General features: G+C 40.1%; 2 protein-coding genes across 7 annotated transcripts; one reads left to right on the top strand and one right to left on the bottom strand.

Annotated features, from left to right (window-relative positions):
• Nucleotides 1-187: 187 nt before the first annotated feature.
• On the bottom strand, nucleotides 188-9,675 carry LOC111265276 (apoptosis-inducing factor 1, mitochondrial). Of its 5 annotated transcripts, none has more exons than XM_086970423.1 (10): nucleotides 9,659-9,675; nucleotides 6,370-6,520; nucleotides 4,738-4,910; nucleotides 4,410-4,603; nucleotides 4,028-4,267; nucleotides 3,688-3,819; nucleotides 3,251-3,373; nucleotides 2,856-3,012; nucleotides 1,935-2,140; nucleotides 188-1,610 (listed from the first exon to the last, which is right to left on the bottom strand). In XM_086970423.1, the coding sequence occupies exons 2-10, from the start codon at nucleotides 6,480-6,482 to the stop codon at nucleotides 1,407-1,409; spliced, it is 1,542 nt and encodes a 513-aa protein (XP_086826549.1). In that variant the 5' UTR covers nucleotides 6,483-6,520; nucleotides 9,659-9,675; the 3' UTR covers nucleotides 188-1,406. The 5 variants fall into 5 exon arrangements, with proteins under 5 accessions (XP_086826549.1, XP_022697547.1, XP_022697548.1 ...); XM_022841812.2 differs by lacking the exon at nucleotides 9,659-9,675 and adding an exon at nucleotides 8,276-8,504; XM_022841813.2 differs by lacking the exon at nucleotides 9,659-9,675 and adding an exon at nucleotides 8,288-8,504.
• Nucleotides 9,676-9,806: 131 nt separating this feature from the next.
• On the top strand, nucleotides 9,807-21,006 carry LOC111265277 (secretory carrier-associated membrane protein 1). 2 transcript variants are annotated; one of them, XM_022841816.2, is made up of 5 exons: nucleotides 9,807-12,000; nucleotides 12,448-12,748; nucleotides 16,032-16,200; nucleotides 16,629-16,912; nucleotides 17,532-21,006. In XM_022841816.2, exons 2-5 carry the CDS (start codon nucleotides 12,452-12,454, stop codon nucleotides 17,862-17,864), a joined length of 1,083 nt encoding a protein of 360 aa, XP_022697551.1. In that variant the 5' UTR covers nucleotides 9,807-12,000; nucleotides 12,448-12,451; the 3' UTR covers nucleotides 17,865-21,006. The 2 variants fall into 2 exon arrangements, with proteins under 2 accessions (XP_022697551.1, XP_022697550.1); XM_022841815.2 differs by having other exon boundaries at nucleotides 12,438-12,748.
• The last annotated feature ends 449 nt before the right edge of the window (nucleotides 21,007-21,455 follow it).

Here is a 21,455-nt window from a genome sequence, read left to right as displayed (position 1 = left end):
GATGTGAAATTTGTATGTTTTGAGAAAGCAACATTTGTAAAATGACATTTTTCTATTGATTTTCTTTGCGTGTAACGACTAGCGTACTTCGTTGTTGGCGTATAAAACTATTTTTATTGGTCCGATAACTTGATTCTTGTTTGCAACTAAATTCAATTTTTCTATAACATAACATATCATCAACAGCTTCAGTTGTTAAAACAATTATAAGTATATTTATTTATCCATTAAAATTTTGAAAACACAATCAAACCAAGCACATGTCCACCGACCACTCGCCATATATATTCGCCATACATGTTAGCACGTACTTAAATTACCGTTAAGTCTGACAATCAAAAATCCGTGTCAAAAATCAATAATCCGAATTATACTAGTAACCTACGAAACATTTGCTCTTAATATCCGATTTATACTAATAACCTACGAAACATTTGCTCTTAATAACCGATAGCACTTCTGTCTCTGCTCCGTCTAAACAACAGTGCAAACATTCTAGTGTTACGCTTAGGTCGGTCTTAACATACCCTAAATGCCGTATTGTCATATACCATTGACTCGATTTAGTTTAGCCGGACATTCACAGGTTCCTAACATCGGAGCAATCAGATTTGAAGCACATTAAGTCACAGCCAGCCCGTCGTAACAATCGAATTGTTCTTCAGTTCAACACGCGCGTTTGCACGAAGGCACTAACAAGAACTACTACTATTTTCGTGTGTGTGCTTATACTACCTCTTAAGGTTGTTTGCACTGCAGAATCTTCGTTCCCTTTCCACTATTTATCCGCTTTAATCTTACCTGTCTGCCCGCACGCTTGTCGATACCTCGTCATGTAAATAGGTTATAATTGTCAGGGCGCCTTAACCAGCTTGGAAAAATTTCGAGGTCTAACGTCGTTACCAGAAAGGATAAGAATATAATCTGATCAGTAGCAACAATAAAGATATTACGGAATTTACTTTCTAATGTCACGCCGTTTTTATAGAAGCACTCTAAATGTCCTGAGATCTTTAGACAAATACGGAACACTTTAAAGTGATATTTTTTTTCTAGTTAATCCACTTCGATACTTGACATCGCTTCTCATTGAATAAAATATCGAGATTTTATTATGCCGATAAGCATATTCCAACGAAAATTTAGCGAATTGTATACATCAGAAGTTATGTCAAGTTACTTAAAGGGGTATTGAAAACTTAGAGACATTCAGAGAACAATGACCAAACTCGACGAAAATTGTTCGAGCGCATGCGTCTTCTCTAATTAAACAGACACGAAGCGCGTGGGCGAGAAAAATACTGCTTGTTAATAAACGACTGTTTGCTAAGTAAGGAGGTAAAAAAAAAACGTGTTTTTTTTATGTAGTCCTAACGATGATTTAAGATGATGGAGAAATCAAGAGCTCAATTCTTGGCCTTCTCTGCATCGTCCTTTTTACTGCTTTCCGCCAATATCTGTTGCACCTCTGTAGGTTCATTAAATCTCGACTTCTCGTAGAAAACCTTCGCAACGTCTTTAAGATCAAGGGGCTTCTGCTCCTTTATGATCTTTTCCGCTTCACTGAGTCGTGCAAAGGTATTACAGAGTAGAATACCCACAACGATATCCTAAAATTAAGAAAAATTAAAAAATAAGTAACACTTATCAAAGATACACGCATCTCACATGTATCTTAAAACGTCTGTAGCCAAAAAAATAATATGTGACCAGCATTGATGCTGTTCTGGAAAGCAAATTTCTTTTTTCCATTCTTGCATTGATTAATAATGTAATAATCTCGTGTATTAATAATTGTATTAATGTAATTAAAAAGAATGATGGTAAGACCTGTTTTGTGTTATGATCTGGTTACTGCTGTTATTTGTGTTTAAAAAACACAGCTTTTAAATAGCCTCAAAACGTTAAGCTCATAAGTACATATATTTACTCACATTTTTGTTTTTATAGAAAACAACTCCTCGAGTGATTCTTCCATTGAAGTCGGGTTTCTCCTCGGGATGTTCTGGGAAAAAGACGGAGTATGTCTCTAGCGTGGGATCAAGAACGCCCACGCCTTCAAAGCTAACTACGTTGCCCACGTCGCACCACATAATCGACTGTTTCGAATAGGACTTATGGCCTCCTGCCATGTTGCGACCTGCAATATACATCATTCCACGTAAATATGTTATAGAAATATGAGCTGTCGTGATAGCGACAACTGACCGCTAGACTATTGAATAAAGCTGTTACCATTATCAATTGTCGCAAGCGCACAACTGGCCAAACGATATTCATTCATCAACATTGTACTATATAACATGTATTTGATATATTCAGCACAATTAAAACAAAATCACAAGGATACTGGCATATTTAATAGAAACAGAATGGCAGTACTTCAATAAGGTAACACGATAACTATAGCAGAGTATATGGGTAGAAGTTAGATCTAACCAATCACTAGTGCAGGGCGTAGGAAATATTGGGCCACGGTAAAAGGACCATTGAGACAATGTACACGCATGGAAAATATCTCATCACTGTAGCCAGATAAGTACAATGGAATGCCGGATTGAAAGAAGCATCAATCAAATTAATTTTAATTAGAAGAAGCTGATAATCCCTGCGGCAAGACAGCAAGTTTGTTGGAGCCTGTCATTAGGAAAACGGGATAATGGCACCGGGGTAACAAGTTACGTAAAGCTAAAGTAACTGCAATCAAATAACTGCTGATATATAGCCGAGTTTGGTTCTATGGTCATCTGTGAGTAAGATCAGAACATCATAGCAGTTCTGTAATGATAACTTTCTTCGCAACATAAAAACGAGGCAGGCTTAAGCGCATATTTTGTATAACAGAAAAACCATACCAGCGATTCTGCCTGTGCCTATGCCATGATCATGGCTCTGCATTCGCCGTCGGCCCAACAATTGATCGTAGAATGAACAGGCATCTCCAGCAGCATACAGGTCTGTACTAACCTGGAATTCGGAGTTAACCACAATGCCACCATTTTTCTTGTCCACCTAAGCGCACAAGCAGAACGAGGCAGAACGTATAACAAGATTAACTTAAGAAGCTAAAAGTATTTATTTAAAATTACGATAACTATGCAAGCAGGAAACCGATATGTTGGTAGATTTTATTTATTGTAGCATAACATAGGCATCATATTATGTAAGAGGCTTAAACGGCCACGTAATACGTATCTAATATGATATTTGTCCTGGCTAGTTAAATGTATTGTTTAAAGTATGCTCCTACCTCAAGACCAGACTTTTGAGCAAATTCAATATTCGGTTCCGATCCCATCGCTAACACAATACGATCCACGATGATTTGCTTGCCAGATGTTAGTATAAGCCGTACCTGCTTATTCGTTGTCACCTAATATTGAGCATTTTAAAAGAATTAACTGTTGAATCAGTACGGAAAATATCTCACCCAGGAAAGTCGATACTGAAGAGTCAGTAGATGATACGCATTGCATTGAAGTAAACGTTTATCACGTCTGGCTTCGTAAATCGTTCTAGTAAATAGATTTGTCAGCCTGCTTACCTCATTTAACTCCAATTTTAGTTATTATGGTTTGTAGTGAGCAGTCTAGCAGTGTTACTTTCAAAGCTTATTATATATATAATATTTAAATAGGGTATAAACATTTTTCTTTGACAACAGGTAACATGGCATGGTTATCATACCTCTGCGCCAATAATATCCGTTCCTGATAAAACTTCGACACCTTCAGCTGAGATCTGTCGCGTTAGCCACTTCGCCAAGTATTCAGGCAGTAGAGAGCACATGTTAGCAGCTTCGGGAAAAATTTGAATAACCTGCAAACAAGTCAATATGAAATCATGACATATATGACATAAAGCTTTCTTATTTCTATTACAACGACTTACCAAGACAGTACAAATGTACCCGGATAGCTCAGATGCGTTTATCTATCTGAGCTTTAAATAATTATTATGGAATAATATTATGCGAACCTCTAAATGGGTCGAAATCCAGTACATCCTAAAATAAATAGAGATTTACCTCTAATTTTGAATTGGCCCTCTTCGCAAACTCAACCATGTTAACTGCTAACTCCGATGCAGCTGGACTTTCTCCGACAATAACAATTGATTTGCTCTCCAAAGCCGATTTTTGCAAGCTTTTAAAGCTGTCGATAGTCCTGAGCTCCACGATGTATGGCGTAATTTCAGGAATTTTTGATAGGATAGGATGGCTTTTTGTTTTCGCGCCCGGTGCAAGTAAGCAGCGTCCATACTCCAGCTAAAGGGAAACGAATCATAGTAATTCTGTGATCTAGTTAACGCTCGGTGTAAAGCATAAACATGAAAAAATGCATATCTATCTCGCACGCACTATGGTGCAAGCAATTCGTCTGAGGAGAACATTGTGGACATTGGCTAACCTGGTTTCCGTCGGCGAAGTATACAATTTTCTTCTTAGCATCAATCCTGACAACCTTCAGGCCGCCCATATAGGCGACCCCAGGGCTCTCTTTAATTGCTTCTACTTTAGCGAAATATTCTGGATGTTCGAACATGATGCTTCGTTCTTTGCCATTCCACTGTTTAAATGCCATTTTCTCATTTAAGGTATCTCCTGTATCGAAAAACCAGCAAATAGTTATTTTTATATATTATTTCGCCCTACTTATTTTTTTGCATAATAAATCACAACGAGATGCCGATTCATTAACAACTGACAATGAAGACAATGACAAATTTTGCACGAACCTTGCCATAATTCCTTGGATAGTGGCGGTTTCATATACGGCAAATGATTGTCCTCTCCGACTATTAGAACCTGCGCTTTCGGATCGGCAGCCCGAATGGCTCTGTAAGCCCCGTAGGTAGACGCGCCGCCGCCAACGAGAAGGTATTGCACTTTATCTACCGGTAAAATTGCCCTAATTCCACAACAAAGGAGCACAATAAATTAATCAGTGGCACGAAATCGCTAATTATTAGATTATTATCTCGATCGAATAAATATGGCGGTCACTAGTAAAAACAGATTATAAATGGAAATGACTACCAACTTTTTTGCTCACTGTCTTTGGCTCTCTCTCTGTAGCAAACCAAGCTACGCATAAGGCAAACATAGGGTATAAATATATGATTCCTGGTGTAGTTTTTTTTGTAAGGATTGAAACCTTTTAGCACCGATGCTTCTATAATGGGTACCAATGCCTGTGTCAAGTCTCTCTCTCTCTCTCTCTCTCGCTCGCTCGCTTTCTATATTATATGTATATAACCGGTACTTTAATGGTGCAAACGTTTCAGAAATGGAGATTGGGACGTTAAAGATCAGCGAGGAGGTGAGCAGATGTCGGGACCCAGAGGGCAAGAACGCATTGCAGCGTTTGAAAAGGAGGCTCATGAAAGAATAGTTGGGCGTCAAAGGACTGTATCAGCCAAAACTTGCATTTTGTTATGTTAACATGTTGAATAGATCAAATACTAGAAATACAGAAATCTAGTACAGAAGGGATTGCCCGAGAATTGGTCCCAGGTCAGTTGGAAATATGTGTAGGATATTCCACGTGCACTTTGCGGAATCCTAACCAATCAAAAACCTGCCTGGAACATACGGTCGCCATAGACGAAGCATATTTAGACCTCTACTGCCATCCGGAGAATGGTAAAAATGGCATCCCCTTGAAGACAAACCGAATTCGGTGGCAGTGTCAAACAGGTTCGGGCATGAGGTGACGGTAATACATGCAACGGACATCAGCAGCACTTGCTACTATGAAAAATTTCCCGAAATGAAAGAATGAATTCAGGTTACTATCTCGATTTCCTAGGAAACATATGGATTGTTGACCCAGCAAGCAAAGGCACACAACTGGGTTTCTTGATGATAACGCCAGACCTTATTGTCATGACTCAGTTGTCTTGGATTGAGCAAAGGAATATCCAAAGTTGGCTTCAACCCGTTTATTCGTTCGTTCCATGTTCGCGTAATCACACAGCCTTCCGTGCTCTAAAAATGGCAACTGGTAAGCAAGCATATCCGACTATTGATTTACTTCGAGAAGCTATAAATAGAGAAGCCACACAAGGGAACGCCAATAACAGGTATGTGGCTGTCGAGAAACTGCTATGACGCTGGGACAAGTAAAAGATAATACGTATTAATTTTAACGGACTGTTCGAAATTTAAATTTCAAAGTGCGCCGGACTCACTAATAGGAGCCTTATAAACACTATGAGTAAAGAGTGCAATGATTCGATGCTGCTGATTAAGCGTAATTGCTCAAACCCATTTATTATCATCATTAAGTCTTAGTTGGTTGTAGGTCCCAAGACGGTAGTCAAAAAACAATCTGACTTGATATCGCGAATCGAGTCGCTCAATCTCACCTGACTGGCTGCGGTCTCAGCGATGGCTTCTTGTTCAGCTGATTCGAATAATATATAGCTCCTCCAAGTCCGGCAAGCCCGGTTGTTGTGAGAACAATTTTTCGATTCCACATTATTCACGGGCTCCTTGATTTGCCTTGAAATGACAGTTCTGCAACCATTTGACAAATAATCGTCACGACGGTAAAGATTGTTGGTAGATGCACCCATTAAATATGGCACCATTGCGTTTTTCAATGGTTTGTGCAGCTTGTATCGTATGTTCGTAGCATTCGTCCCGTTCAAGGTCCACATCTATCAAATGGTTAGGTCGTTTTAAGCCGCTTGCATTTATAACGAGAATGTCTTCTGCCTCACTATCTAATGAAACTTTCCATCCATTTTTCGTTTAAATATTCTTGATCATACTCAAAGCTCCTCTGTCGGGTAGTATTTCTCAAAACTCAATGGAAATATAACCACAAGCAGAAGTTTTCCGTCCAGTTGGCTTGCTTGTATCAGTGTCTTCGTGTATGTATAGAAGCATTGGCTAAGTTCCCATAAATATACGGCTTTATACGCCGGCTACGTTTTACAATTTTTTAGATTGCAGTGAACCTCCGTGGTGTCGAGAGGCCGTTCGCTACTTTTTCGGAAGTGCACCTCACAATATCGTAAGTCAAAGCAGTAGATGTTAAAGCAAGCATTAGCTTGTATACGTGTAACATATTAGAGCTTAGGTAGCAGGTATCAATACTATGCTATAGCCAATATTCTACCCTAGTATTAGTAATAAAATAAACACGTTTGATATATGTGGAATATATTTATATTGACATTAACATAGATGACTGCTGACAACATTGCTTTTATACCAAATTAGTAGTATATACTACTAATTGTCTAATGCGGCATATTAACGGCAGACTACGTAGTTCTTGCTGTGTTGTTTATTGCAAATCTTGCCACTGGAATCATCATAATGTATCGTTTGTTAAGGCCTTGATAAAGTAGCCGTTGATTCTTTCAGAGCAATCAAAGCTGGAATCAAACTGTGCGATTTTGTATCCGCAACGCTATTTGTTTACCACGGAAAAATCTGCATGCGAATAGTCAGACCTCAATTTTGTGCACCTCTGTTAAATGCACGGTGTGCTATTGGTAGTGTAGTGTCGATCAGCTCTAACACACATGTACAATATCGCTAATGATCATGTAAATAAAATAACAATTATTTGGCACATAAATAGTAAATAATAAAGTAAGAGATATGCGACATGTCCATATCGCCGATGACTTCCGCGTTTTTCTAGTCGTTTTCACTCAAATAGAAACATCCATTTCATTTCACTTTCAAATATTGCAGTAAAAAAAATTATTTTTTTCTCTTAATCAGGGCACTTACGTGTGGTATGGTAGGCAGCTCATGTTCTTTGTATTCTGCCTACCAGATCATCTTTACCTTTTTACACTGAGAATATTATGTAGTTGGCAAGTAGTGGTCCGTAACCACCTCATATATGTATTTACTAGCAATACCATCTTCTAGAGTTCAACCTCTCTAATAGCGCGATGGCAAACGCTGCGTTCCGCTAGGGGACGAGTCAAGCAAAAAAAGCAGTCCTACCCACATTGTAAAAAGAACAGTCTGTGAGAAACAATTAGGTAGAAATTCAAAGAAGCATCTAAGTCGTTAAACAAGTTTCACAGCCAATAGTACGCGCGTTCACGGTCGTCGAGTCCAATGAGAAAATGGACGCACTTGACAAAGGGGTATGCTTGACTAGGGGGGAGTAAGGCCGAAAAACTATGGTCATCTGTTCTTATTCGAGTCATTATTATACTCATATACAGGAATACAGCTATTTAGAGGTATCAGTCCTCAAAGTAGACGAACCTAAAGTCAATATAAGAATACAATACGCACATAGACACTCACGGTGTCGCGGACGTGTCGAGATTCACGCCCCGGCGCCGGATAAAGTGATGAAACAGTGTTTGCCGGTAGGCAACAATACCCGCAGTCCAAAAAGCCGGTGTTGTTCAAAGGAAGAACACAGCATCCATCACACACACTGATGGAAACACGCTATTCATATCTTGCTAGCCGGCCCATTCGTCGGGATTCCTACTAACCACAGGTAAACAGAGGCGGTATCCACATGTTTATCGACTGCTATCCGCAAATCTCATAACTGACGGAGTAATCGATGGTGTGGATGGAGGTGTGACGTCGGCGCTGAGAAGTTGACGCGGATTAGAAGTTTCGGTTTTGTATTAGATAGATTTCCTCATTAATTACGTAGTCAGATTAATAAAGGATTGCCTATTTGTACGAAGTATGAATAACTAGAGAAAGGTCTTCTAGTATATACGACTTATTAACAACGGTAGAGAATTCTGAAATTGATTTGTGTGTCCGAAGGTGTCGTAAAAAGACGCTTGGAAGTTTACTACATAGAAAAATCAAAAAAGATCATATTTCGAAACGAAAATAAGCTTGCTTAAACGTTTTGTGCTGCCTTCTGTCTCTTACTTTGAACCCCTTCAAATTGCGAATTCGTAGATAGGAAAAAAAATATCTAGTCTATTAAATACATACGCGCACCTCGTCAAAGGCATTTCATGAATTGATTTTTCCATCGAAAATAATATTTTTATAGAATTCAATCAATGCGCGTATGACCTAATTCAATAGCAAGAGATACAATTTTTAATATTTGTGAAGGAGAAGATCTGTCTGCAAACGAATCCCACTCGGTTCGTAACGTCGCTGTACCAATAATCATCAAAAAAAGGGTCTGAAAAACCACTAATGCAAAAAATAACTATAAAACCCCGTTCCTTTTTTGTCTCCTTTTGAGTAGTATTCAGCGCTGAGAAATGCACTGAGCCAAGCTTCAGAATCAGTTTTACGAAAGAACGTACCGAAACTTTTCGCCAGTATTGTTTGTTATTCGCGTGCGAAGTTTCTCTCCTACTGTAAATAATATATAATAAGTATACGTGTTAGATTTAAAAAACGGAATGGAACGGGGGAAATCAGATATTGAACATAAGCCACGTTCACATTTTGTAGACGTACAACGAAACAGCAACAGATTATGAGATTTTTTCTCTTTCTATTAATTATCTTGGAGCAATAATACCATAAATATGGCCATCTTTTTCCCTGCATTCGAGAAATTTCACACTGCCTCCTTACGCCCTTCACAGAGCCACTGTCATGCTTGAAATTGACGACATTAAGTTAGCCCGTCTCCCAAGAACATATCGCCCTAAAGCACTCCTTAAGCGACTATCCACGCACCTTCTGCATCGAACGGTGCAGTGCAGCTCATTCCGTCCCCGCACGAACCCCTCAGCCTTTATCCAGAGACTGTCAGCCCTGCTTCGGCCTCCTTTTCGCGGAGCAGAAGTGGGATCCTTGTGGCCGTCATTCGCCATAATTTTTTTGGGGTTTCAAGTATGTCTACCTCCGCCACCGCCACCCCCGCGATTTTCGCCGATTTCCAAAGATCGCCGCCATCATCAAGCCCGTCCGACAGAAAAAGGTGGGGTTGTCGATCTGCCTTCTTTTCGACTCAGCATAACTATCGTCATCACCGCTGTTATTATCAACGTGGATTAATCTACTGATAGTGTCGCAATCACTAGCGCTTCCTCGTGTTTGTCTTTATCGTTGCTTTTATCACTGCAGCAAGACTCCATTATTGTTATTGACTCGGCTCAACCCGTATAGTGTCGTCCGTGCAAGCTCCACGCTTCCTTTGCTATAGAAAATTTTAGGCAGAGTATAGGTTCCCGCTTCAGGATATCGTCTGCCCTTGTTTTTTTTTCACAGAGAAGTCGCGAACACTTTGCCGCTATTGCCCTTGCCGCTACTGTCGCTGCTGCTGCTGCCATCGCTGGTACGGGCGAATCGAACTATTGTGAACCTTGTGAGAGCAACGGCGTGAGGTTGTCTAGGGCTGTAAATTTTCTATCCAGCAACAAGCACAGCCCAGACAGACACCATTTCGATAACCCCCACCATCACCACCACCACGACTACTACGACCAGGAAGAACTGCGCTGTCGGTAGTTCCTGCATTTAGCTAGCTACCCAGCCTGCCTGTCGGCTTAGTTGTCTGTCTGTCTTTCTGCGTGCTGACGTCCGCTGGAGCTCTGCTCTTTTCGCTGCTGCTGTTGGTGACGGCGAATGTGTACAGTATGACGCTGTGGTTGGAAGCACACAGCACTAATTTATAAGCAGCAGCCATCTCTCTCTAAAAAATTACGGTGATAATAGCCATAATCGTGCGTGTACTCGGCGGGACTACTGAGGAAGGGCTCCGTGGGATTCTAATGCACGAAGCTCGTTGTTGTTATTGTCATTTCACTTTAAATGCACAGGTTGACGGTGTGTTTACTGGTGTGCTACGAGTACATAAACTGGGTGTATCAGTTTTGGCAGAAATAACTGATCTGAGAAAGAGAAAGAAAGAAAAAACGAATTGCAGTTCAGAAGGTGTAGCAAAAACCGAAGAAGAGGAAAATCAACCTGTTTGCCAATACCGTAGTGATACGGTCGCTGTATATAAAAGAACAAACATTCGTCGATACTTGTTCTCCGACACACTCTAAAGCTGCATACGAAAAGTGACTACCATTTCATTGATCGGATAGTGGAACATTATACGGGTGCATTTGACATCAGCTTGCGTTGTTTTCATGATCATCGTCACGCTAAGCGCGTCTCTAATTACTTGTCGGATTCGAGTGTAGAGAAATGTCAACATCTCAAAATTCCGCATGATTGTTACCTACTAGCAATTTAAGCGGTAATATTACAAGTGAGACGGCGACTTTCAGGATCAGCCAGACCTACATCAGATCGCTGGACGGCGGCACCACCACAATAACAACGGCGCGAACAAGCATAAATTGTCAGTTAGCGATTAACTTTGTATCCATATCGTTGACTGATTGAGAACCGTTCATAGTGTCCTTCTCTTTAATGGAAACAAGCTGTTGCTAATACTACTCGCACAGCGAATCTCCGATTTTCTCGGTCTGACCTGACGGTGGCGGCAGCAGCCGGCTACTTACTCGGCCGGCTATACTTACGTCCGCCTGTTATTTAGCAGCTGTAACAACGACGGCCATCAGCAACAACAGCAGCGTCGGTGCCACAGCAGCAGAACGGGTCCTGACAGTAGTTTAACGGGATTGCTGCGGCCGTATTATCGTTGTACGGCCGGCTGTCACTGGAGGCTGCCCCCTTCCCAAGTGAACGTCGCAAGCGATTCGCAGGCACACATCAATGAGTTGACCGCTGCCAAACGCACTGAATCACACGAAAACATAGCTATATATTGTTTATTACTCGAGTTGTCACTAGTTGAAGTGTAAACAGGCAAGGCAATAACGCCAACATTTCAGTGGCACAACGTGAGACGGTGTTGTGAGGGTGCGTGTCATCGACAAATCTTAAATACTGAATGAAAGTACCAGGCTGTTATAGCTGACGAGGTCGATAAGCAATAGACAGATAAACAGAGTTAATCGCTCTGCGCCTGAAGAAGGTAAAAGGCGCCTGTTGTTGGGCAACTGTTTCGGCCCCTGTTGGGAGTTAGGGGAAATCGTGCAAATTTCTGCGACGACGAAAGGGTACGTTCTTGCTCCGTTGACGACATCATTGCCATCATCGTCATTTTCATCTCGTTGCAAGTGTTGAAACTGAAACAGCTCGATAGAGAAGTGGTTCGGCTGAAATGAGTGACGTCGTCTGTGTCTTGCACTTAAGCTCTTCTACACGATAGGCAGTAGATTTGTTGGTACCTGCGTATGTACAACAGATGACACTGTGTTGTCCTGATATATTCAAAGGGAAGCATTTATCTATGATCAAACTCCATCGAAAACAACCACCAAGAACTTAACACCGTAAACGTCGATCTGCTAAAACCTGAGTTGGTTTGCAAAAAGCCGATATCATCGTAATTTCGCTGACTCTCTCTTATTAATATACGACGACAATAACGAGCTGTTAGAAGTGAATAGTGCGCTCTTTTAATAAACTGTTTCTAGTAACATCACTTTGACAGTGTATCACAGAAAAATGTCTGGCTTCGATGACAACCCGTTTGCTGACCCAGCGACAACCGTCAACCCATTCAGTGATCCATCAATTCAGCGGGCTACCCAACAGCCGCCCAATGGAGGGGGCATAATTGACGACTATAACCCATTCGAGAATCAGGCCCAGCCACAGATTGCTCCGGTCCATCCGACACCAGCGTCCGGACAGCTGCCACCCGACCCGGCAAAACGACACCAGCAGCAGACCGCGGACGCGGTTCGGAACAACCAGATCCACCAGCCAGCTGTTATGCAGCCTGTCGACCCAGCAGCAAAGGTAAATCATTAAAATTTCTATGTGAAATAACTGCTAAATAGAATAGAACTTATCTAGTGATTTCAATCGTAACTTTTGAAACTTATTAAACAGTCAACACTTCACTAGGATGCTTTGTTAAATTCGACTAAATTAGAGCTTCGTGTTAAACAATCAAAAGAAGATTTCATAATATGAACGTGCCCTAACGGTTTGCGGTTTGATTTAGCAAATGAGTAATATTTTCCCTTCAGGATACTGTTACTGCTCTGAGGATGATGATAGGCTATTTAGGTTAATTGAGCTGATTTTGATTTCTTCCGATCCGAATTCGATGGAGGGGCACTTTGCGGCAAGAACATAACTTGCGCTGGTAGTATAAGCAAAGTCAGCGACGGCGTTCCCTGTCTATAAAAAACGTGGTAGATGTCAGGCAAATTCCAGAAGGCAGTCGTTAGGTGCTTTTTTGTCGTAGCTTATATAGCTAATAGCGACCATAATGACACAATTTTTCTTGCTGAAGTGCCAAGGGAACGGCTCAGCATTGTGTAGACGTGCGCTGATTCAGGCATAATTGCATCAACAGTACGAGTGAACAAGAGCTTGAGTGAAAGTGGTATGTTTGATTTATCAGTCCTGGACATTAGTAGCATATTACATTATATATTTAACAGATTAGCAGAATCTCATTCTGCTAAGCTGAAGCTCGTCCCTGTCGACCTCTGTTCTAAGGAGATTGGCGGTTGCGATGGAAATGTAGAGTTAATCTTTAAGCGTAAGCACAAGAAGATACCGGAATGGCGGGCGTTTAGAATACATCTCGGTGATGGGTAGTGCGTTTGCATGCTAAACTTGAGCCATCTGACGGAAAGTCTGACGGCGGCACCGGACGTAAGGTTCGAGCTATTTACTTAGAATCTATCCAGGAAGATAAGCCAAATATCGTTGTATATTGGCAGACATCATTTAATACGTTACCTATGCCAGAACTCGATGAACTATTACTGCAGAGTGGCTTATAGTCAAAGCGCGTTTCGATTGTTTAGCTCTTACATTAAAACACCAAATGGCATAACAGCCGTCATCCTAAAATCGCAGGATTAAGTAGTGAAGAAATGAGTTTTCACAGTTTTTCGAAACAGATTGTACGCATAAAACGTTTTTGTGGCACGAATATTTACTCACTAAATTCATATGGCGTACATTGGACATTATCAGTCTATACATGACGTCGTAACATGTTTTTGTGCTGATCTATTGAATGCCGGTTTACACTTATCATGGAGGTAGTTGCCGGTCGCATCATTAAAGCCTCAATAAAACTGTAATTTCACTTGATAATTACGTTGAGTAAAATTACAGTAGTGAAAAAGTATAGATCTGCAAACATCTCACGGTAGCAGTCGCCAACTATGCTAAATTTTACAAAACATAACTCCCTATAGGCGACCTTTTCTGTTTGGCAAGAATTGACGGATTGGTCTCGTTCGAAATTTACAATCACGACGGCCGGACAGTTTCACCAATAGTTCGTATTAGGCTTTTGAGAACGCACCGTACTACCAAGCATTTTCTTTTACTTTATTAGGGGATCACCTGAAAGCAGCGCTAACGATCGCATAGGGACGCGTCAGCCTCATTACTTTGCAATAACGTCAAAATTGTCTCGGAAGCCATTTCACAATAAAAGGTCATTGAATAGATGTAAACAAATATAACTGTCAGTAATCTACCCCCAGTGATCGAACCTAGTCAAGTGTGAATTAGAATTTGATCTTGCGGATTGTCATTTAGCCCCATCAGATACGATGACAGTAGTAACTAAATCGTCGGGTTGATGCCATGTGATCGAACAGATACTTGTATAGCGATATCTCGTTGCTTTGATTAGCCTCATTATAGACGTTTTTATATTTCGACTTTTTACGTCTAGTATCGCCCTCAGGCATCCCATCAGACGGCTCGCTCCCAGCTAAAACGAAACGGAATTTGCTTATGCCCGGGTTCGGACCTAGATCACGAGGTGTCACTAAGATCAACAAGCACATACGTTACTCACTAAGCTATCATCACTATAAACCACCCAGCGCCCCATAGCAGACATCGTTGTATTGTCCAACGAGACCTTGTATGTCAACGAGTGGTGTGATCCGCACGTTTAGAAAACACGCAGATCTCAGTATGTTCACGTATCGCTTGCTCAACGCTCACCTTGTTTACAATAGCTTTCAAATTTATCTGCCCAGTGCCCTTGGTGCGAATACTAGATCGTTTTTGCCAGTTGGCGTTTTGAGTCAACTATAAATCAACAATTTTGTGTATCGAAGCAATTACGAAGCGAGCCGGAAAATTCGCGCTGATTTGTTGTAGCTAATCAAGCAATGATTCACTGTCTTATTATCTAGAATCGAGAAGGTAAAGATAGACACAATAAAGCGCACGGGAAACACCATACGATCCAAGACTTATCTCAAATTACGTAGTCTTGTACTAAAGATTCGGTCCTTTAAGATTTGTTCACTGCAGTTCACCGTTGGTCTTGTCAGTAGCAGTTCCGCATTTGTGGGATTACTCGAAAATTATCTGCACCTCTATAATGTATGCGGCTTTCATGCGTAGTATGAACTTTTTCTTTCTAAGCTTATACGTTTATTGGCTTACTTTTACTTCGCAACTCGCAGATATAAAGGTAGTCAGAGTGATAGAACTCGAATCAAATAAACCCACAGATCATAATTTTTTCATGATTCCTTGAAATAGATTGGCACAGTACTATTTATAAATTTGTATTTCTATTATATATGTAGGTGGTTGCATACAAGGCTTTTTTGTGATCAAATTTAGTGAACAATTTTGAATATAGTTCAAAGCACGCTCAGCTCAAGTATCGGACAACATTGCTCACACTGTTCGAAGTGTGATTGAGTATACAAACGCGGTAAAGGTAGCGGTTGATACTAAATTAAAACGTAGTATTAAATACCGCAACTGAATGGGGTGGATTACAAAGTTGAAGTTATTTTTTAGAAAAAGAAACGCAGTATAGTTACGGATCTGAGTAACGTAAAATATGCCAGCATGTATGTACATGCTTTGTGTTATTTAATAGGCACCGAACATGCCTATAATGATTAGTTTGGTCGCATTCGTAAACCTTTTTCTGATGCACCCATTATTTGCGAAAAAAAATAATCTTGTCAGCCATCGGATAAACAACCAGATCCGCCAAATCTCGGATACGGTACTTAACATGTGATCTGAAATACGCACAGTAGTTAACTTGTAGGTATATATGTGCATGTAGGCAAAACTGACGGCAGAAGAGCTACAAAAGCGTCAGGAAGAGCTAGATCGACGCGCAGCGGACCTCGAGGCACGTGAAGAGGCTCTCCGGAATGGAGGATTTAACGTTCGCGCCCATAACTGGCCCCCGTTGCCTTCGTTCCTACCGATCAAGCCATGCTTTTATCAAGGTATTAGAATGATTAATATACTATTATTATTGTCACTATAAATATTATTATTATGATAACAACCATTAAAAATAGCTCCGGTAACGATTTTCCTTTAAGGGGTGTTCGTCGCAAACTTCTTATATATTAGTTTGAATAATTACTCTTTTTTATTAAGGTAGATTATTGGGTTCAGTTTGCTAAAGGATGTCAATTTCTTATTAGGATAACATCTGTTTATCACTCGTTGCGCTCTACATATATTCGAATATTCTTCGTCATAGCGCTGCTTAACTATGCTAGATCAGAAATAACCAATACGCCAATCTGTTTAATTAACTAGTTAGTTTTTCTGTTGTGGCGCGAACTTTTCCTTTTGTTACAAAGGTTGTTTGTTGACATTACGCCTGTTGTTCTGCTCTTGCCTTTTTTGCTTTTGATTCTTGCAGATATAGGTGTCGATATTCCCCTCGAATTTCAGCGAATCGTCCGCACAATGTACTATTTGTGGGGCTTTTATGCGTTGTTACTCATAGTAAATGTGTTTGGAGGTATAGCCCTACTCATTGAGGATACGGAAAAAAAATCATACGATACTTTTGGCGGCTCAATAGTGTCACTAGTTCTGTATGTTCCGCTATCGTTTGTAGGCTGGTTCCGACCCGTCTATCGAGCATTCCGAAGTGATTCGTCGCTCAATTTTATGATTTTTTTTCTTGTTTTCACAGTACAGGTAAGTTTGACGATGCACGGTCATTACGGTTTGTGATTTATTTCAAATTCTGATTCATTCATTACATCTTCTCCTTACATGTTTCTTCAATATTTCCTACATTGAATTAAACCTGACTTGCAAGCTAGCTCTCGAAAGGTTATCTAAGTCTCTTTGCCTCGATAATATTTTATATAAGGAGTATAACAATATCGTGGCGTTATTATTAACAGGCGTATAGCTATCTTTCCTAATATTCTTATTGTCATTGGCGATGTCTCCCTGTTGGTACAGGGAGATAGATTTCAATATTTGATACAGGCTGGGATAAAAAACAATCTTCGGTCTATGATTGGTCATTCTTATCATTGCCGAAGACTGTAAAGATAGACAAGATTAACAATCATGCATTTTGATTATAATGCAATCTTTGTTCTGAATTACAGCATGTCCATTAATTTTCTGCTTATTCTAAACAGCAAGAGAATATTTAAATCTGAGCGCGTCTAGATTTCCTAGCATGACGAATCTGACGCATAACGTACCTTATTTTATATTAAATAGTTTTGTAGCAATAGTAGTACCTGTAAGTTTACTGTACTTCTCTAATGATGTTATCTGTTATCTCTTTTGCATTTAGGTGGTGTTATCTATCGTTTCAACAATTGGCATCGTCAACTACGGCGCCATTGGTGTGTTCACGGCGATTTATGGATTCAAATATGGACTGGTGCTTGGGATTTTTCTTTCGACCATAGCCGTCTGCCAAGGTCTGTTTGCGCTGGCCTGTTTCATCATGCTGATGCGGGTGCACGCACTCTATCGCGGCACGACGGCCAGCTTCCAGCGAGCGCAGGCCGAATTTGCTTCAGGTGTCCTGCGCAACGAACACGTTCAACAAGCAGCCGCGAATGTGGCCGCTGAAGCAGCTCGCCAAACCGTCCAAAGCAATCTTTCGGGGAGCCGATACTGAGCTTTTTGACTCAATAACTACGTAGAAGATAGGATAAGTGATAAAAGATGATGGCTGAGGACGTACGGAGGATTTATGTAATGATATGTAAGGAGAAAGGCAGAAAACTGATTAAGCGGAAAAACAGCAAAGCAAGAGAAGAAAGTGTACGGAAAGAGTCGAAAAGACGTCAACGTCGAGTTCACTCCTCGAAAAAAAAAATAACAGCTGTGGCCAAAACAGATGCAAAAGTGAAAACAACAACAACAACCGCAGGGAAAGACAAATGATTTATTGACTTATTTATTCAAGAGTCATTTAAGTGATGAGCGTGAAGTTTTCATGGTTGAAACATCCCCCGAAGCTGAAGGGCGATACAAAGAGTTTTAGTTAGATACATTTAGTCAAAACATCATGACATATGAATACCTGACGAAAATTCGGAGATACAAACTAAGGGGCAATATTAGCAGAAAACACCTAATTGCCTCATGTGATTATTACTACACAGCATACATATATATGTTGCGTATCGTTATAACAACGCATTGATTTAAATTGACAAAAGATCAGTTCTTAGGGATATGATCGTCCTCAGAAAGTCGGAAAATACTAATGGGAACACTCCTAAAAATCTTAACATTGTAAATCAGCCTATGTAGCGTCAAGAGAAAATTTCCTTCGTCCGAAATTAGATTAAAAAAAAAGCTTTCTAACATGCATGTAGGAGTGAGCGTGTCCGTGTGTGTGTATGTGTATGTGTGCGTGTGTGTGTGTGTGTGTTTTAGTGTAAGAATTTTAAGAATAGGGAAGGGATTGCAGCTGTTATGTGGTAAGCCCAACAAATCCAGCGGGACAAATGTTCGACAAACGAATATCCCCTTCAGACTAATGAATGTGGTAAATTTGACTATGATAAGATAATGTTATCGAAAACAAAATTCTGTGTCGAAAATCATGTGAACCTGTTGTGAGTGATGTTCTATAGTCGATCAGATGATTCCAGTCTGATATCTGTTTCATGGAATCTTTACATCTAGCAAAACGCGAAACAAAATTTAGATTTCAACTGTGAGGGTTTATCGAAAAAGCAACGATAGATTCGCAGAAACGAGCCCAGAAAAGAGAGACAAGGCGTGTGTTCGCCACAGCAGTATGGATCTTGTTAGAGTAAAACGTCATCGCCAATCAGTTTGAGCCCTATAAGCGAATATTTATTAATTATTAACTGACTTGTTTGCTTGTTTATAACAGTCTAATATACGAAAAGGAATAAAATTTAAAAAAAATAGGAAACATCTTCCTCCTTGCTAGCCACGAATTTTCAAAATAGTTTCATGCCAAACTAATTAGTTGATTCAATATGCCTTTAGTAATTTCTATTATCCTAATAATTAGACAATGAACAACCCATTGGAGTCGACGAATCATTACCAAACCGTCTGAATTTCCTTTCGTATCAAGTTTTTACCCTTACGTACAGCAACTTAACGTTAAGTCAAAAATCTAATGCCAAGTTAACGTTAAACTTAGCATTAGATCCTTTTTGCTATTAACGCTTCATAGGGCCTCATCCATTATAGTAGCTTTCACGGAGCAGTTGCTGCCGTGACCTAGATTCCTCTGCCATAAAAATGACAAATATCTATAAAATCCATCAATTCACGGGCAAACGTTTACGTTTCTAAGTATTAGGGTGCATGTCATCATCTACTACTGCTATGGTTCTTCTGTTATCTCAGTTTCTCATTACATCTTCAGTTTTTCTTAGCGTCCTGCTAATTGTTTCTTGTAGCGTAGAGCATACTAATAAGGACACGATGACGATGGTTAGTTCATATATTGGTAATAATGCAAGCTTCCTCATTCTACCCAGACAAAATCTCGCTTTTCCAAAAAGGTGCACATAAGTCGAAAACCGTCTTTTGTTGCCCTTTGGGAGCTGAGTGTTGTTACATTGAAAGAAGCACTTCTATACTACAGCCCGCGATATCCATGATAAGCTTCTTACCTTGGTAGCAAGCACGTCGACGTACATATATATATATATATCAACAGCAAGTTAGAACAAAAGTAATTTTTTCGGTCGGCCACTATAATGTGTATAGTAAAAATGATTTGTCATAAGTAATATTATGCCTGCTATCGTCACATAAATACCTTTATCTATACCAGACTTATGCCATGTCTTTATTTGTACCTCGGCAAAGCTTACAAGTACCCCCTATTAACCCGATAGTTTATTTTTACCTTAAACTAGGTATTATCAGAAATGCGAATGAAGTGGGATAATATCAGTAGCGTCGTTATTTAGTCTTCTATGGGAAACTCTTGGCCACTCAACTCCTCCTTACCCCCCTCCGCCCTCCTAGCGTCATGTAAACGTGTACGGTATGTGATTTATTGTTCAACTTGAAAAAGTGAGGGATGCTGCCTTTTTCATTCCTTGTTGGCCCTGTATTTAAGATCGAATCATTCGTGTCGCGCTAAAGAGAACAAACTAACCCAAACATTGTATTTCTAATGGGTGACATGTTCTTCTGTGTGCGAAACGAGAATGACTCATGTGAGCACTCAGACACAACCATACTTGGACTTCCGTATCGTGTGCCATCACCTCTTGTGCATTGTTCGTCACAATTGTGGTAGCATTAACAGATACACAACATAACAAACGCCAACAATGTTTTCTCTTTTCTTACCTGAAGAGACGCGTCGGCAACATCCCCTGTCTGTGTAAGTTAGATGTGTTAGTTAGAGGCAACGCAGTAGGGGATCGCCGAAGCCAAAAGACGTCATTAGCCGTTAAGTTACTAACTGAACCAGCGAAATTTTTCGTGGTCGTGGTGAGACAATCGTAGTTACGTTCCAGTATAATCGCAGCATATGAGAACAGAACTTCGTATCGATGTTGACGTTGTGTGAAGTAAACTACGGGGCTTAGACAAGATGAATACAACAGCAATGAGGATATAGGCAGGAAATCTTACGCGTGAGTAATTACTGCGAAAATAATGAGTTTTATTGTCTAACGGAAATAGTTTATCCCGACGGTAAAGCTTCAGATGTAAAAGAAAAGAAATGGTTTCTAGGCGTAAAGACCAATGAGTCTAAAAGATGTTTCATTGTTAGAATAAAGCTATAATAATGCAGTGAACCTTAACTAAGCTCGCGATTGTCCTCCATTAGGGTTAAGTAAACAACAAACAAAATAACCTTACTGCTTCAACACAATAAGTATATTAGGGATAATTATAATAACACAACGACCACGGCCACCAAAAGCTTTTTGCCTTAGCTAAACGATTAAAAAGACACACGATAGTGAATGTTTACAGGTGAGCAAATATTTCTCAGTATACGGAGGAATCTTATCCTTCGATAAAAATATCATACGAAATAAGCGCGACTTATTTTGGGAAGAGTTACGAGCACTTGCGCACATATTCACATCATGAAGTATTTGCAACACAGCAAAAGACGCTATACGGAAGAACGGCTTGATGCTCGATACAACTAATACGACAGCATCAGTCTCTGAGCACGACACAAAACTGCGGCTTATAAGCTTTTACGTACAGTCTATAAGGTTTTTGCATATATATATATTAT

The sequence above is a fragment of the Varroa jacobsoni genome, unplaced genomic scaffold, assembly GCF_002532875.2.
Source record: "Varroa jacobsoni isolate VJ856 unplaced genomic scaffold, vjacob_1.0 scaffold_950, whole genome shotgun sequence".
Lineage (NCBI taxonomy): Eukaryota > Metazoa > Arthropoda > Arachnida > Mesostigmata > Varroidae > Varroa > Varroa jacobsoni.
This window is presented reverse-complemented; position numbering and strand designations above follow the sequence as displayed.